This window comes from Egretta garzetta, unplaced genomic scaffold (assembly GCF_000687185.1).
Source record: "Egretta garzetta isolate BGI_Z169 unplaced genomic scaffold, ASM68718v1 scaffold16, whole genome shotgun sequence".
Lineage (NCBI taxonomy): Eukaryota > Metazoa > Chordata > Aves > Pelecaniformes > Ardeidae > Egretta > Egretta garzetta.
The window spans coordinates 5029999-5049307 of NW_009260022.1; the positions used below are offsets into that span (position 1 = coordinate 5029999).

Here is a 19309-nt window from a genome sequence, read left to right on the forward strand (position 1 = left end):
GCTGCTTTAAAAGTCACTGAAGAGCAATATTGATTATGAAAGCGATACAAATCCCATAATTAGGAAGTTAAACAGACAATACTCAAGTATCATCTCTCACCACCACGAAAATTAGCAGAGCTCATAAAATATATGTAAAAATCAGAACATTTTAGATTGCTTTTCAAACTCAGTAAGACGCGACATTTCAGCATCCAGCGGGAGAGACCACGTACAATATAAACATGCTATTAAGAAAAGGGAATGGGTGGGGAAAAAACACAGCAAATCTCTTTTTTTTTTAAATTGTGAGCAAAAGAAATTGAGCCTATTATTGATGATCCACCCTTCAAGAAATTAATTCAAATGGCCAAAGCCCTTTTTATTCCGCATTAATTTTTCGCCAACACCTTCTCCCTCCCCCCCAAAATGAAACCTGCCAAAGCCTCCATTACACAATGGCAAGAGCCTTGCACTGGTGACCTCCAACCAGCTGCATTCACTTTCAGAACATCTCTCTCGGCAGGAAATCTAAAGGCCTTTTAGTTAGCAAGCTAGTGTGCATTCAGAAGGAGTAACTGCAGGAAGAGCCCAATGTGCTTTGTTTCTCTGGCCTTTCTTCACAGAAAGATTAATCATCTGTGAAATGGAAACGGCAAACAGCAAGTGACACAAACTGAACCCTTCAAGCCTTTCCTCATCAGTTTTGTGGTCGTGAATCTGAAAGCTGCGTGTGGCACGGTTCTCCTTACAGGCAGGTGTTAATAAAAGGCTCTTGGGTCTGAAAGGTCAAACTCGGCTCTTCTAGGAGTAGTACATTTTAGAGTCGCCTATTTTTTGTTGTAGATAATTTATGATCATGCTTTAAATAATGCATTTTTTAGGTTATAATTGACGCAACTGAGAATTAAGATCTTTAAAATACCAGGAAACGTTCCCTAAATCGTTGAGCACACAACATTTTTTGCGCTTAATGCTATGCGGTTGAAGTACATTTATAAACAACCACAAATAACATCAGTATTTACTACAGTCTTTTCTAGTCTTGCAGTTGCTTTAGTGAAAAACAAAGAAAAAGCTCTTCTAAATCTTCAGATCCTGATTTGAAACCCTCCAGGGACAGGACTCCCCACAGATTTTAACAAGGAAGGGGCAAGCTAAAACTTTTAATGAAATCTAACACGTTCTGCCTAAGAATAATCACTTTTACTCTCCTATAACTGAATTTCACTCATAAATGTTTAAAAGTGGCTAATATAACACCATTTCCTACAAGGAGAAGATCAAAGTGCTATATTACAAATGCATTATGATTAAAAAAGCACTGTGCAGCTTTGCTATTAACTGTTCTTTAAACCCTAAAAGGCTTCCCATAGATCTCACTTGGCACTGCATATACAACCTTTGACAAGTAATGTAGACCATTTTTATTCATTGCCTAAAATTGTAGGCAATTATGTGCGTCACACTGGCCACCTGCAAATTCTGAATGCCTGCTCCAGTTGTCAGAGCAAAAAACTAATGTCGGAGGGGATTAATCTAGGGGGAGAGAGTCCTCTTTAATGGCTCCAGCAGGTGAAATGGCCCAGCTGGTTACTATGATGAGTGGCCAGAACAGCTTATGTAGAGACATGCAACAAGATTACACATAAAGAAGAAAACAGTGGTACCATCTTATCTTTAACCCTATGTGCTTTTTCTTTTTTAATTAATCAGTATAAACAAGAGAAGGGAAGCGATTCTGCCAAAAGGTGCTTTTCATTTAAGATCTTTATCCTCAGCTTTTGTTTAAATAGATATATAAAAATCAACACAACCTCTAAGATTCCTGTTCAGCAGTGAAGGAATTCCGATTACACACTATTTTGGGTTTTAAACTGATTCTGTAGGCACCTACCACGTGGCTTCTGGCATTACAGTTCCCCCCCAATAGCAACGCATTATTACATATACATTGAAGTCGATAGAAAATTGACAGAAAAAAACCAAGTTGCCAAAGCAATGTTTTAGGCTTAAACAGCAATGAAATGGTTTTTTAATCATGCTGTAGGTGTAGCTACATAATGCGGAACCTCCAGAAAATTTCCAGCATCAATGCAGCAAAGAAAGTTTGCTCTTTCTAAAGCCTATCTAAGCACAGAGCTGCCGATCAGAACTTCTCTTCCACATTCACCTGCTACCTACAGTGACATCTAAACCCATTTTGGCACAGACCTCATTTTTCAGAGTTCTCATTTAGGTACCTGACTTGGTGCTGTCTGCAACTGTTTCTCTAAAGGAGTAGCTTAGATGGCCGACTTCTACCAACAACTGAATATACTGGGGAGAACCAACAGCTGTATACTTGCAATTTTATTTTTGTTTCACAGCAAAGGTGACAGAGTATTGGAAAACTCTCTTTAGATTAAAGGATGGAAACTTACAAGCAAACACAGAATTTATGTCTGAAGCTGGTGAGGCAGTAAGACACAAAGAAAAAATTTGGAAATAACTATTCAGTCAAAGTCAATTTTTCTCTGATGGACTATCTGGGCAGTTGCACCACACAGAATGTAAGGCAGACAGTCCAGAAACAAAAAAAAAGGGACAGATGAACTCAAGATTCCCTTGTATCAATGGTCATTTCCCATTTAAATGAGACCAAATATGATCCCCTAAAAAGAAATTGTTAAATATTAATGACAATAAGAAAGGCAACTATTTCCACATATTTCTTCCTCACTCAGCTGCCCCAGTACTCTAAACAAACATGCAAAAAGCACATTTTCAGGTTATATCTCATGTAGCACCATTTTTAGTTTTATTAATTGCTTCTGTTTAGGCCTGGTGAAAGAGTATGAACTGACCTTTTTATCTTCACTATCACTGTAACAGTCATTTAAACACATTTAATCACTACCCTAGTTAACTCCGAGATGCTTAATAACAGAATACAGAGCAATGATCCACTTTGTTTCATTAGATCTGGCCTCCCCAGTTGCACACTTCGAGGTCAATCTGTCACCAGCAGAATGATCCACTTCTTGTTTGATGAGAGGGGTATTCTTGTTCTCTTTTTCAGCTAGCAACATTAGAGCAAGCACCATTTAAAAAGCCACCAAACCCCCCTCCAAAATCCAATCTACTTACAGCCATCAAGGCATATGGAACACAGCGAACTTCATGAATATCAAATACCACTGTTTTGAACATCAGCTAATTTTTGACTGTATCCTTGGCAATATATTTAGCACATGTTTAGCCACATGCAATATAGTGATTTTAATTTCTGTCCTGCTCTCATTTTCTGAAGGCGGCAAGTAGTCAACCCACAAACCCTAAGCAGGGCTTTAACAGCAAGTCCCAACAGTATAAAATACCATAAAGAAATACATTTAAATTGTGTTTAGGAGATTTATCAAGACATGCTCATGAGACACTACTGCGTAGAAAAATGTGCATACATTAATAAACTCTCTGGATGGATGATAGTAATAATGTGTGCCAATGCCAAATTCTTCTTACAGCATGAGGGACTAAACTGAAGCTTGGAAAACTCACTTGCCTACTTGGCATCAGAGAATTGTGTGGGTTTTGTTGTAAATTAGCAGGGCGTGTAATTAACTTCCGCAAATTTAATAAAGAAGTAAGCAGTTGTGAGGATTATCACTTCACACTTCAAAGTGCAAGTGAATTCTCCGTGATCTTGCAAGGCAGTGCAAAAGTCTCTGCTACTACAGAGAGTAACTGTGTGAGTACAGTAGGCTTTTTTTCCCCCGCCAACGGAAATGTTTCTGGGAAGCACAGAGTGTTTCTCAGCACCTTACTCATTCCTTCAAAAACTCCAAAATGTAATAACTGACCAGCTCCCTGTAAACACTTTGAAAGCAGGTAAATACTTTTTATTAAAATGTTTCCATTATCCAAAATTCTATAATTTTCACTGCTCTGCTCCTCAGAAAAGCTGTAATGAGTACCTAAAGTGTTACCTGTAGCTCTTAGTTACCTCCTCTCATTTCATACAGAAGTCAACACCATAGCTTATCAATAATGAAGGTAGAAGTGTATAATTAATATATTCATACTTCCCTAAGGAATCCGGCTCAGTGACGTAAGGTATTTAATTTAAAAAACACTGCATACAGTGTACTACATAGAGTCAACAGCACCTAACCAGCAGGTCTTGGAATGTAACTGTAAATAGAAAATCCAATGAGTGTGTTTCTGGTGGCACTCCAAAAAAATTATTTGCATTTTGCTAGTTATCATCTTTCATCAACAGCCTAAAAAAGACCACATTAATGACACAGATTCTGAGAATAGTAAATTACTAACAGTGTGAATCATGTGGTAGTGACTAGAACTGCTAGACAGATTTAGTGAAAGCAAACAATGTTTTTTTAATACAATAAATTCAAGTTCATACACTTGCTGGCTGGGGGACAAGGGAGGGTGGATACAGTATTTACCAGGTAGAGGACTTACCCCTCACAAGAGTGACTGAGAAGACTTGAGGAACGCAAGCAAATGAATAGTACTGTAACTAAAAGTCTAATACGATCTTTGGGTATATAAATACACTAATGTCCACTGTGAATAATTCTACACTTATCTCTGTTGAAATACTGAAAAATTGGAGAAAAAAAGGTTTTGAAAAAGCGCTTATACGTGAAGACTCAGTGTGCTTAAAGCTTATGCTTTTATTCTTATTGCATTTCACATATATAATTAACAAAAAACTCACATAGTACAGGGTTTTTAACACTAGCATACAGAAATCAAATGGCTGAAAGTTGAAGCTTGACAAATACAGACTAAAGCTGTCTTATTTCTAAACAGTAAGATAATTAATCACTGGTACAGTTTATGCATGTCACAGTATTTTATCTCTAGCTACAAATATTTAAATAAAGGTTCATTTTTTTCCCCTAACAGATATATTCTATTTTAACTACAATTGTGAGAATTAAACTGGGATATGCAAGAGAACAAACTAGATAACAATTAATATTTCATCTGGCCTTCAAAAGAGCTACGGTGGGTTTTTCAGATGCAGACAGACAACTATGCTATTTGAGGTAAAGAGTACTCATAACTGGTTAAACTGTGATGCACCAAAACCAATTTATTGTGCACATGCCGATTTCCTTGTTAACAACAAGGCATATGGTGTGCACCGTACCCACAGTCCTTCCATTCACAGCTTTTCTTGGAAATCTTTTTCAGCTCTATTTAGAATAGCCTCAGCACTCTGCTTTTCCTGAAGTTTTTCTGGTGATTTAAGAGTGAGGCTGAAGCGGCAAAGTAAGAATTTACCGTAAAAACAATGTTTAGAAACAGTGATATTTTTAAAGGACAATCAACACAAATTTTGCAGTTTAAAAAAAGGCTAGCTCATGTTTTTCAATTGTGTTAAGTGCTTAAATAAGCTGTAGCAGCTGGGCACAAGAAAGAGAGCAAGTCAGGTACTGCATCAACTAGAGTGACAATGAGCTCCTCTGTGGTACAAAACAATGTCTAATCTCTTACAATTCCCTTGCTCACTGACTTTAATAAAAATACAATGGGAGAAGTAATGGATTTAGGACAAGTGTATTATCTTTTCTTCTATTCAATACCTTCTAACAGAGCCAGTACAAGCTGTACACGATATAAGATTTACTAAGAACTAGATGCCAATAATATTTATGAACTACAGCAAGTACTTCCACCCAAAACATCCTACAAGCGTTTCAGGCAATGTAATTCATGTCAATAATCCCCAGATTCTCCTGTGTGGGTCATCCTTGTGGGTTCCAAGGCATTATATGTAAAATTATATAGTCAGTTGTAGCTTCTCAAAGAAAAAAGCAGGCAAGAATACAGCAAGCAGTTTATCTACAAGTGATTATTTCTAGTAGTTCAGAAATTCAGAACACAGAAATTGCACTGAAAAGTAAAATGAAACATCTTCTGTAGAGTTCCACTAAACTTTTCTTATTGCATTAATCTACACACACTTATTTCCAAGTAAATTCACATGTGAATGCATTTGTTCTAGATGTGAATTAAGCCAATTGAAAAAGGTGTCTTTTTCACGATACAACTATTCATATACGGAGGTACTTTGGCAGATGTATATACTATTTAAAAATTATGCCATGGCTTGGATCTAGACACACCCAGACAGACATTAGTAACAAAGGTAATCACTTTAAGCCACTGTTCAAATCTACACAGGAAACATCAGCCTTGACAGAAAGTATCTAAGCACCAACTTCTCTTTGTCTACTGATAATACGAAAAGACATCCAAACGTGTATTTACACATTATGTACTTTTAAGTCAGGCTTTACTACCAATCAATTCACAAACATCTGCCGTGAATATTTTCCTGTTACATTCAAAATGTTCTCCAGAATGAACTTTAATTTCCTCTAAATACCACATTAAGCACAGTAAATGGTCCACTAAAGATTTTAAGCATAATTATATGCATTAAGAATATAAATATTTTCTTGATTCCCTATGATTTAACATTTAAGTTACTAATTGTAACAGCCATTGGCTGTTATGGAAAGTATGTCAACAGCGTACGCTGCTCCTTTCCTTCCATCTCCAGTGGAAAAAACTGGCCTCAAACTCTCCTCACAAAAGGAGACCAAAAAAAATCATTGCTGTATTTATCTTCAGCTTGGAAGGAAAGAAAGGTGAAAATTCCCAACTGACATCATCAGTTAGAGGAAATAAGAGTTCATCCATCCGTGAGAACTCTGGTGAGCACTTACAACACAAGGTCAGTGAATTCTGCTTGGTGCCGTCCCATTCATCACAATATTGCAGGAAGGAAAGATTTTCACAATGTTTTCACCTATTTTATATCGGCAATGAGAAGAAACTGAACCTACCAGCTCTCTGCCATTTGTGAAGTATCGCCCACACTGTATCAGTAATTTTAAATGAACAAAAAACCAACTTTCAAACAGTTACTGTATTACCAGGACAGGACCAAGACATTAAATGGAAGGGAGGAAGAAAGGGATTAAAGCTACTTAAAACGTCATTAGGAAGATTTTGCTTTACTCCTCATAGTATCTATATGCTGACAGGTACTTATACTCCATGCCTATGGTCATTGTATCAATTATTAGTACATCGCCCATGTTGTAAGTCAAATATGCACTAGATGGTTCTGGTACCATTACATTAAAAAGGAGTCTCTAACAGTTCTTTTCATAATTGCCATTACTCTTGCTTCTACAAAATCTCTTTGATTCAAAAACCTAATCTTATTTTTAAATTGATGCTTTAACAATGGAATTTAGATACCTCACAGGACTTGTAAAGCACCCCTTTCAACTGAAAACTGGAAGTTCAAATGCAGTGAACATTGATCCTGACCTACTGTAAAAGCCACCTTTCAACTGAAAATTGGAAGCTCAAACACTGTGGATATTGATACCGACCTAAAGATTTTGTCTTCATGTCACCAACATCAACAATCTGCGTGAACTGAACTATAACCAATATTCTTAACGGTCAGATACATAAATCACAACACCATTACCGCTAAGAATTATTCTGTGCTGGAACTCAAGATTCGGTGCACTAACAAAGGGCTGAAGGAACAGCAATCTGCTGCAGAGGGTCAGTCTCTAAGGACTAGAACTGAATCACGAGGGAAGGGTAATGGAAGAGAATCCTGCAATAATGTTCACTTAATTATATTATATTGTATTAACTTGAAGACTTCTGTCTCCAGGACTGAAAATCCCATAAATTTTAAAAAAACACATATTTTTAAAACAAGTTTTAAAATTTGTACATTCTGATCTATACTTGCAAACATATTTGAATTTTACTTTGAAATCTCCTGCTACCCAAAATGACAGCTGAGTAATAAGCTAATAATAAAGTTTATCTCAATATCTTTCTCATGTCTCTGCAGATACCAACACTAGACAGATTAAAAATGTAAAATCAAAATTACTCTGATTGCTTTCTGAAATGACATTCGCACTGTTTTAATACATGCAAATAACAGGGGTATTTTTATTCTATAATATCTCTTTAGAAGGCTATAGCCAAAATAATATTTAAAGGTACACTGAGTCTGAAAGAATAGTATCCTTAGTAAAAGCAGACAGTCATTTCTAGGAATGCAGTAAGAACACTTGCAAAACAGACAAAAATATATGCATAAAGGAAGCTATTCCAAGTCTATGTCAACATTACATGTTGCTAATCTTGGACCATATTGTGTCATTGATTTTTAAGTAGAACTTGAAAATTATTTCATTGATGGCTCCTTAACAGCAGTTGGCTATTTTATTTCTGCTGACAGGGGATTGAGAAATCAATTCTCTGAGAGACAGGATGAACAGTTAACACTGTATTCAACTGCAAAGCCAGGTCACTGCACAAAGGTGAACTTACCAACTGTATGCAATGCGGGCTTACATGAAGGAAAAATTATAATTAACAAGTTAGAACACAGGTGAGAGAAGGTGGGCAACCAAATACAAATCTCAGATTTAAGAACTCTTTACTAATACAGACTGACAATTTTCTTTTTTTCCCCCTCCCAAACCTTTTCAGACTATCAAGTTACAGTTGTGGAGGCCTAGAGAATCCTCTAAAGCAGACAATTCAAACTTATGAAATAAGAAGAATGACTTCTACTTTCAATTAGGTTCCATGAAACACACACAGTGAAATCCCCTTTGATGTTAACAACAAGTTTACACAGGTCACACAGAGATTATAGCCTCTCCAAAATCAGTAAAAAAGGAAATATGAAATCCTTAGCTTTCATATTAAGGTTATTTGTTATATTCAGCAAACCACCAAAGGAAAACCATACTTGACTAAGATCAATATTATTTCTTTTAATTCCTCACCTTCTTCTTCTTTCCATAACCTTATATAGTGTTCTTCCTCAATAGATCTCAAAGTGCTCTCAAAAAAAGTGTAAAGAAACGAGAAATACAATTCAAGTGCTAGATGTTTTTGGCTTGCAATACCTTTATCTGAATGAACCACAGAACTTTCACAACTCTCAACCAGTTAAAACTCTTAAGAAATTCTCAAGTGTCTTTACCTTAAATTACTCCCAAAAGGACGGGAAAATAATCAAAAAGAGAGAGACTAAAATTTTAACATTGTGTCTTAAAACCAAAACAAAACCAAAATGACCTACAAATACCAAGCCTTTTCCCTTGTAACCTCCTAGTTTTCCTGAAAGGGAAAATGACTGGGAACACAGAGCACAGGCAAGAGCCGTTTGTTGCGTGCCTCTGCTATGGAAAGAATAGAATATTAGCAATTGCTATGTATTATACGGGTAAATAACTTAAAAAGGCAAGTCTTGAGAACAACTCTCCCAGCCCCTCCCTGCCCCTCCTTCCTCCTCCCCCTTTTTGAAGGCAACCTGTTTGAAAAAAAAGTATTAATTCCAGTCAATACTGTCTCTTAATGACTTTTGTGCCCTGGAGAGAGGAAGCCTCAAACAGTAGCCACAAGCCACATGGAAACAACATTACATGGACAGGGAATAATCTCTGTGCCCAACAACCTAACTGCAAAATGCAACAGATCTGGGCAGTGCAGAATGATCAAAAAAGCCAAAATACACTCCTAACATTTGGCTACTGCTCTAGGGAGGCATCATTTTAACTGTTTTTTTTCACCAGTCCCATATGGTTTCTCTCCTAGACCCACAAGTCATTTTCTTAAGTCAGTACCGACTTAGGCAAGTCAGTTAATCATGAAGTATACTATATAAATGCAACCACAGGCCTCTCTGCAATACAAAATGTTAAAGGAAAAGAGGCAAAGCAAACTGTATAGGAGTGCCTCACGACCCAGTGGCCGAACATCTAAGTAAACCCATCTAATGGCTGGAAAAGCCCAGGAATTGCTGTTACTATCTTAGAACTACACTAATCTGTTTGTAGAAGCTGTGTAACTAGGCCTAAGGACTGATTTACCAGGAAAAGAAAAGTAATCAGGCAGAGCTTTCAGAGGCCTCTACCATTAAAAAAGTCCGTTTTACTAAGGTCTACTGTCTACCTTGCAATTCAAGCATACAAGTCACAAAGGAAGACAAGCAAGAAGTTCCAAGATCAGAAGGACTCACAGGCATGATGCCCCACAGCACTTCCCTGAAGAGATTCCCCTAGTGGCTGTAGATCCTATGTGCAGCCTTTGTCTCAATGGGAGCATTAACTTGTGCCTCTCCACTCTGCTCAGTCAGCCCTTTCCATGAAACAAAGGAATTTAATGCCATTGAAACCTCTATTGTTGTTGACAAACTCAGCTGAGACTGGTCAAGTGTAACAGCTATTACTGAGAACCAAACTGGCGGAGCGACATGACTTCAAGAACCTGGTGTTTTCTGGGCCTGTGCTCATAAAGAAAGGATTAAAAACCCAAAGAATGATGGGAAGCATAAATTACAAACAGAAGATGACAAAGTCATTTTGACAGGTGAACTACAGATGAAGTAATAGGAGATGGAAGGAAGAGACAAAGAGAAGGATGAGAAACTGAAGCTGGGTAAAGACAGTTTAATTATGCAGATTTTAAAGTTTTCTTTAATTAATTTAAATTGCATTTCTAGATTTTTGGTTTTTTATTTACTCTCTTCCTTGATTTGAGAATAATCTGACATTCTGTGTTCTCAAACACATACCAACTTCCTGTAGTTAAAAAAAGAGCAGTTCTGTCATACAACAGTAACTGTATCTACCACCCATTACGGTTACATGATTGTATTTAAAACACACTTCAGTTATACCTCTTTGCAATCAAAACAAAAGTGCTGACTTCTACCTTAGCACAGGAAGAACAGAGAGTATGATATGAAACCCTCAGAGCATCCAGAGGTACAGTCAAAAACTGGTCAAGAACATCTCCATCATGAGGAGCCAAGCAAAGGTGTTTCCAGACACAGCCACACAAGAAAGTAAGTGAGAGAGCTCAAGACGGGGGCAGAACAGCATCACAGCATTCTTCATTTCCATCATCTCACACCGATGTCGGCCTTAGGCTGAACTTTAAATTTGCTATGGACAGGATTTTTGTGTGCCCCTTTCTTTAAGATGAATTAAAAGGTGAAAGACTGTGCGGATGCTATTTGAAACTGTAGGCATAAGCCACATTGTTCCTCTAAGTAGGTGCAACCTTTTGTAAAAGATAAAAATCACTGCCCACATGTACCCAAGGCTGGGTTGACACATGTCCAATAAGACCTTAGATGAAGCATACCTGGTTCTCTCTCTCTGGGCTTACATGAAAGCCTTCAAATCATCCAACAATAGCTATTTTTTCTGGCTTAGACCAATTAGGGAATAAAATACTTTTCAAACCAGATGAAGACTACTTCTTCACCCAAAGAAGTGCTTCTTAACACTGTGTCATGAACATTTTGGAGATGGATGTTCATTTTCAGTTCCTATTCACTTCTAAACACTAGGTAGTGCCAACACCTTTCATTGCACTTCAGTGCTGATAAACTAAAACACCAGCATCAATATGACAATGGTTTTCTTACTACTTGCTATCTAAAAAGCCATGGGAGAAAACAGTATTGTTTACTACTTAATTGTTAAGCATAAATAGTCTATTCCCACACTGATACACTGCTGCAATAGTTAGAGAATGTGCTATACATACCACCTGAAATATTTATAGAAGATTAATGAAATAAAGAAAAATTAATAACTAGACTACCAGCACAGTGTAGCAAACTCAGAAGTCAAGTGGTAGTAAAATAATCGTTTACAAAAATACGCTTCGAAGTTTATAATTATTATAAATTTCTAATTTACAAAGAAACACTACTACTACCCTGGGATAATAGAGCACATTTAAGCAGCTTTCCATAACAACATTCTAAAATTAATTTCAACTAGCAGTCTTTCTTTAACATGCACTAAAAGACACAAAGTGCAACCACATCAAGAAAATATATTCACTTGGTGGCTAGACGAATACTAGTATCGACATCAGACTAGAACTTAACAGCAAGAATAATTCAGAAGTGACTGCTGGACTTTGAATTGCAACTAAACACTGATGGAAGTTTGACAAAGCATTGGCAATTCTCATATAAAGCAGTGTCAGCAAGAAAGTAACAGTTAAATTTAAAAAATTACAATTAGCTTTATCAGTCAAATCTTACACTATCATCACAGCAAATAATTAATTCTAATAATAATCCAACTCATAATAATAATTACTTTAAAATACACAAAAAATAGTAGTAGTGTTTTGTGTTATACACATGGGAGATCAATAAAGAAATCCAACAATACAGAAACTTCAATTCAATACAGACAGTACTTAATGACCTACTTTTATAGGTCATGTACTTATACTTACATATTCAGGTTTTAATTTCTTGTCTCCTCCTCTTACAGCTACTTTTTCAAGCTTGTCTATACTCTGCATGATCAGCTCCTCATCTTTTAGTCTGAGTTCCTCATGTATTATTTCAATGTCACGAACAGGATCTACACTTCCTTCAACATGAGTGATATCATCATCTTCAAATGCTCCTAAAACAAAAGAACACTTAAATTACACATTAAGCTAAAAAGACAAGAAATATGTATTTACAACATACTATTAAGAGTTACAGAGTTTGAGATGAAAATGTAAAGGCAGTAGGTCTGTCATACTGCTCGTATACAAGTGTCACCTGCAATATTTTATATCATACCATCTTAGTCTGTTAATTTACATATCAACTCCAGAATCTAAAGCTTTATACAGATACATACAAAGCATAGCGCTTTGCCATTTCAGGAGAGCACTTAACACATCTTTAAGAGTTTCTTCTAAATAGGAACAGGCTAGAGCACTTTCCTGAAAATAGGTACCGCTGTATTTAGCGGTATCCTAACTAGCAGTAGCAAACATCATAGCTAAATTGAAGATCACAGAACATTTTAATACATGCATTAATGACTAAAAGACTCATGGAAAGAAAACCTTACAAATCACCCTGGCAGCCCTCACTGGCTGACCAATTTTATGCATTAAGAAAAAAAAAGAAGTTCTAGACAAAGAATTCTGAAGTTCTGATCGACTCTTAGTGTTTCCAAGGGAAACAGGGCTTAGAAAAAAAGGCCTGAAATCATCTGGCAGACCTCGTCCCTGTTTCAATCTACTTTATCACTGTGGTTCTGACGGTGATTAGATAATGAACCACTCAGACACACAATTTACACAGCAGCTAATTTCATCGGCCTGATTTGAGGGTATGGTTTTTAGGGGGCCATCAAAGAAGCAGATGAAGGTGCATTTGTCATATATGAGTGACAACCATTCACAGTATCTGAACAAAATGGTGCTGGCCCTTATTAGAAACACATGCTATTATCACATATTTAAAGTGCAGTTGAAGCCATAATTTCAAATTGCCAACTGGAAACATAAGGGTAAAACAACCAGATATTACTGAAGCATGTGTGCTGACTTCATGCCCTTCTGAAGACAATCTGGCAACATAATTCAACTAGGATTTAAATTATCAGATAAGCAGCATCACCAAACCTCCCCTGCCCCCCCCCCAATCAATACATATTTTTAAAATAAAAGTATTAACAATTAAAACCAGTTTATTACTTATTCCTGGATCAATTTTCAGAGTATTTGCATGCCTATCCTGTAACATTAAAGATATGCCTGAGAAATCAACCACAAAAATAATTTAATGTTAAAATGAAAAATCAACTTATTTCTTACATGGGGGAAAAAAACCCCAAGGCATTTCTTGTACTAAATATAAGACAGGAAACAGGGTAAACTACAAACAGTTCCTTAACTGACATAAAGAAAGTTGTGGTTCTTTGTTGTCACGCTCATCTTAAACTTCATTTTTTCTTTCAATTTACTGAAAGCAGTGGGTTTAGCAATAAAGATTTTACATCAAAACACCCAGTCCACAGGTTTAAAATGTTGTTGACAGTCAAATGTCAAAATAATTTTCACATAAACTTATGAGAAGTCTTTAAGACAGTGGTTACCAGAAGTTCCCTCCTCTCCCATCAGCTATCTCCAAAGATCATCAATGAGCTCCCCTGGTACAGGGAAGAACACCTCAGACACAGATCCCACTCTGATGCTGGCCATGACGGGAGAACAGGCTGCTTTGTCAAATGGAAACTCACTACACTATCCCATACCAATGCTGGGCAATTAAGGAAGAGATCCTGTAGCCTTTGCCTTCCATAAATCTGTACCTGTGCACCTGACTCAATGGGGCATGGGCTGTTTGGCTGAACACATACTAGAAAACGTAATTTAACAGCTCTGTTCTGATTTACAAAAAAAATACTGAATAAAAAGCGGGAAGAAAAAAGTAGGAAGATGTCACCATACAGATCAAAGAAAAGTCTACTTGCCCAGCCTTCTCAACAGATGAGTAGCATTTATGCAGCTAGAAGTAAGAAGTTTATCTTTCTTCCTTGTATCAAGAAAAAAGCATGTTACCATCTAAAAAATACAATTGAGTTGCTTACATCATCTTCTGCATTTGGTGTCTATGGGTTTAAAAAAACAACAGAAAAAAACCCACATTGTTAAAGCCAGGAGAAAAGCTGCATGCCTATAGCGATCTTGCATTTAGAAAATAAAAAGAAAACAGCTTGTTTTGGTCTTAAGGAAGAATGAAGCTTTTCTGAAAAAGCATGTGTAAGGTGAGTTAGTCCACAATAACAAAACACAGCTTATATATTAGTTATATTTTTCCATTTTTTCAACAACAGTAAAATACTTCTCCAGCAATTTTCTTCTTTCTTCACATCTTCCTATTCCTATTCACAAAATATCCAGTTCTTTACTCATCCAAAACCAATTAATTCAGCAGAATTCCACCCCTATAAAACTGAATCTATACATTTCACTTTTGCTCTCTTCTCAGTCCACTAAATGCATTAACGCATGGACACTTCAAGGTTCTGCCAGAGTTTTCTTTAAGTCTCCTCCTCCTGTCAGCCATCCTCATGCCTGTGTCAGCAGCCATCCTGCAGCTCGTTTAGGCAACGCTGATGACAGGAGACCCATGTCTGGCAACAGGCATGTAACCTGGTCATGTAAGGTCATGTAAGGAGCCCCTTTACTGAGCTGATGATTTCCCATTCAAAGCAACAATTTAGCCTTCTCTCCTCATCACTGGGTTGCTTGACTCTTCTCATGGAAGAAATGAACACTAGCTGCACATTCCATTAAAACATTGGATTTTGAGCTTAAATTTTCAATTCCACATTCAGAGGAAAAGTGGATTTTCCTAACTTAGAAAGGAGAAAACCTATCAACAGGTGTGCTGACAAAGGTCATACAGTTCCCTTCTAAATAGATAGAAATACATTAAGAAAAAAAAAACCTGCCATGATTCGTTTACGTTATCAGGAACACTCAGAGGAAAGAAATTTGAAACTCTTCCCATTGAGACAGCCACAGTCCATAAGCAAGAACTGATGGCAACCTTAGGAACAAAGCTCTGTGGGAGAAAGAAGATCTCCTGGAAAAAGTACAACTGTGAGAAATTAACAAAGTTAAACTATTAGAATAGTATTTTACCCAGTCCCTGGTTTAAAAAAAATAGTCTATATAAAAATGTAAAGTAGAAGGAAAAAATTGAGTTGTAAAACTGATTCAAAAAATAAGATGTACCAGAAAATGTGTACCTTATTTGCAACTTACAAAGACAAAAATAAGAACTACAATATTAATCTACAAATCTTACCTGACATAGATTGTTAACAGTATATTGCTATTTATTAATATGTCTCTCTGCCTTTGCTTTATTAGCAAGTGAAATTCCTCTGTCAAGCAAGGCTTTTAACTCTCTTTTGCTAGGGAAGACGATAGGATAATCCCCCCTTCCCTCCAGCATACACAGCAGCAAAACAGAAAGCTTAAAGGCTCTATTTTACGCTATAACGAGCAGTGGACAGAGAATGACATCACTGTCCAATTAAAGACAGTGCAACACCTGTACAATGAACGAGATGCACAAGGTGGACACAGGCCATGAACCTTGAGTAAGCAGTAGTATACGTAGTTGATTTTGAGCACTATGTATAAAAGCAGCCTGTTGAAAAAAAAAAGGACCCACTAAAATACGCTGAATTGGAAGAAGCGGGGAGGATGGAGGTAGGTCTTGAGATGCAAGATGACAGCAAACAGATGAGAATTTCAGTTTTCTGAAGGAATAGGTAAGATTATCTTGGGTATCGCACAGAAAAAGCATACCAGTTTATGGACATACAGCTCTCTGAAGAAGGCAAATGAAAAATAAATATTGACAAAGAAATGCTGATACTGGCTTGGCCAATACTGATCACTGATTACAACAGAATCAGTGAGATAAAATAATGGGAGAAGGAGAAAAGGAGATCTGGTAGTCTTATTAAGATCTCAAGCTGATTACTAGCTCAAGAGAGCTTGGTAGAAAAATGAGGGAAGAAAGGTTCCCTGAAATGATACTAACAGGGCATCCAAGTGACGAAGAAAAGGACTTGAATGGGATAGCTGCAGAAGAACAGAGACACCAAACACGGCCACCTGTCAGAGGTAAAACCCATTCTGATTATGAGCTGTGCTTAAACACGGTGAACCTCAAACACAACATGTCTGTCTTTTTATTGACATAACGAGGGTTCAATTTCTGTAAATATGGGGGACCTTTCACAGAATCACAGGATCGCAAGGGTTGGAAGGGACCTCGGGAGATCATCTAGTCCAACCCCCCTGCTAAAGCAGGTTCTCCTAGAGCACGTTACACAGGACTTCATCCCGGCGGGCTTTGAATATCTCCAGAGAAGGAGACTCCACAATCCCCCCTGGGCAGCCTGTTCCAGTGCTCTGTCACCCTCAGAATAAAGAAGTTTTTCCTCATATTCAACGGAAACCTCTTATGTCTCAGTTTATACCCACTGCCCCTTGTCCTGTTGCTGGACACCACTGCAAAGAGTCTGGCTCTGTCCTCTTGACTTCCATCCTTAAGATATTTGTATGTATTGATGAGGTCCCCAAGGTCAACCAATGAGGTTTCCAAGGTTAGAAACTAGTGTAGACAAGTTTCTATCCTTGGAAACTCATCATCTGCAGCATACTCACACCTGCCAGGCTACTGGCTGCTGAGCTCTGTGGTCTAGCTTCCAAAAGCCTTCAGTAAAAAAAAAAAATAAATTTTTCAAACTTATGCTAAAAAATTTGTCTTAAAGAAAGATATTGTGATATTGTGGAATTTCATCAAACAATAAACTGATCTAACTATGTCACTTTATTTACTTACTTACTATTTCCAGAAAAAAAAAATTAAAAAAAGATATTAAATATGAAATTCTCCAAAACTAGCCACACCACTGCATTCTCAAGACAGTATGACCTATGGACAATGACCTTCTCCAATGAATACAATGAAAATCTATTGTTCTTCCCATGTCTTCATCAACTGCATTTGCTTTTAGAATAGGACTCGGCTTTTACAGTTGGACTTGATCCTAAAGGTCTTTTCCAATGAAACGATTATATGATTTCTCAAACATTACCCCAAACCACGCACCTTCCTTTTGCCTACTTCCTAAAGTTACACTGTCTGTGCTCCAAAACTGCCCTCCTTCAACTACGGGAAACTATAGCATACTACTATAAGAGAAAAAAGGAATCTGTTTACCATATGGGGAGGAAAAAATATGTACATAAAATAGACTTACTCGAGCATGTCCCCAGAGAAGCATCTGTTTGTCAACAACTAAGCTAAGCATACAGCAATACAGGAAGGTCAACTGGGAAAACCCTAATCAGTAATTCCATTATTTAAAACAAGAATTGTAACTTCTTTGGTGTCTCGTGTATCCCACCAGAGGTAAAGTAGTTTTATCAGAAGTTAGTCAACGGAATCCACCTCTTCCTTTTATATTTCAAGTATCCTAGCTATAAGCCTTTTTTCAGAAAATGCCAATGGATTTGCACTCTAGTTTGAAAGATACACCCCTGCCACTTCCTTTAGTGAAAAATAACAAAGACTACAGAGTTAGAAACATCAAGCTCGCTGCAAGTAAACAAATTTGCTGTGGTAAATTCCCATAATGTTTTAGTGGCATGCAGATACTGCTATTAAAACAAGGCAGGTATTTAGATAGAATAGTAAAGCATAACACAGCAGCAGAATTCATTTTGCCATCTAACAGCACCACAAGTAATGACTCAACTTGAAGTTCCTAGAAACGAAGAGCTTGGAAGTGATCACTGCCACATCCAGCTCCCTCTTCTGTTGCCAGCAGGCCCAAACCTAAAGGATTCTTCAGTTTGAGGGAAGGATTTATCTTCGCTGAGCACTTTATCTGGGCTGTTTGGGTCCAAGTGTGGTTGGGCCCAAAAAGATTTTAAAAGCAGCATTAAAGTAGTAACACAAAGTTTTGCACTTTGCTTTCAAGTGAAACTAGATAAAAAAGATCCAGAAAACAGAATGTCTGGCTGGAGATGTGAAACCTGACTCTGTTTTTTCCCTGAGGAAGAGCAGGAACCGTCTATTTGTCAGGTCTCGATGGCAGCCAGGACACACAGACTACATCTTTCTTCACATGCAAAAGTAATAGCAGATAAATATGTATATAGCACAGCAGTAACAAATGCCACATTTTAAACAGTATCATCTAATGGCATGCACGTTTCTTTCCATTTCTTTCAAGAATCAGCTTCAAAATTCTTTGACAAAATTTACCTCTCAGCCTCCAGAGATTTTTGCATTGCTTATGTTATACCTGTCAAGATCTGATGACTGTATGTTATGTATTCATCTGAACAGAACCACTACACTTAGTTACAGGCTATCATCAACCAATTCATTCTCTTGCTAAAATCAAGTCATCCAATTACTCCTTGACTAATCAAGGCTGTTTTGGCTTTTTCTTTTTTCAAAAGGTACTCAACAGCATAAACAGTTCACTTACAAGAAATGGAAAGGGGCTAATCAGCAGAATTATTGTTTTGCTGCCACAATTTGCAGTATTTAAATGTAGTTGCTGATTGGACTGAAAGTTTTACGATATAGCATATAAAACTAGTTTGACACAAAACCGAAGCTGCCTGTAGCCTAAACTTTATTGTTTCTAGCTGCTCCAGGCTGCCACCGAGATGCTAAAACCCAAATCAAAATACTACTACTAGACTTATCTTATTCTGCTCCTAATTACAGTTATGGAAATTAGTATCTTCAACATTAATTTATATTTGATATATCAGTCGCTTCATTTCTTTAATTATCCTTATCCTTAAAGTAAACCGGACCAAAATATTTGGCTAATATTAAGCTCCACATAAGAGCATTTTGGCATCTTGTATTCATTTACAAAAG

The 19309-nt window shown here is 37.0% G+C and overlaps 1 protein-coding gene across 1 annotated transcript in view; it reads right to left on the reverse strand.

The window, feature by feature from the left end:
- The window catches only part of OLA1 (Obg like ATPase 1), a 91365-nt gene that overhangs the window by 40940 nt on the left and 31116 nt on the right, over positions 1–19309 (reverse strand). Inside the window, exon 2 of the mRNA XM_035896252.1 lies at positions 12322–12497. Within this exon, the coding sequence (XP_035752145.1) occupies positions 12322–12497 (176 nt within the window). The remainder of the gene's footprint in view (positions 1–12321; positions 12498–19309) is intronic.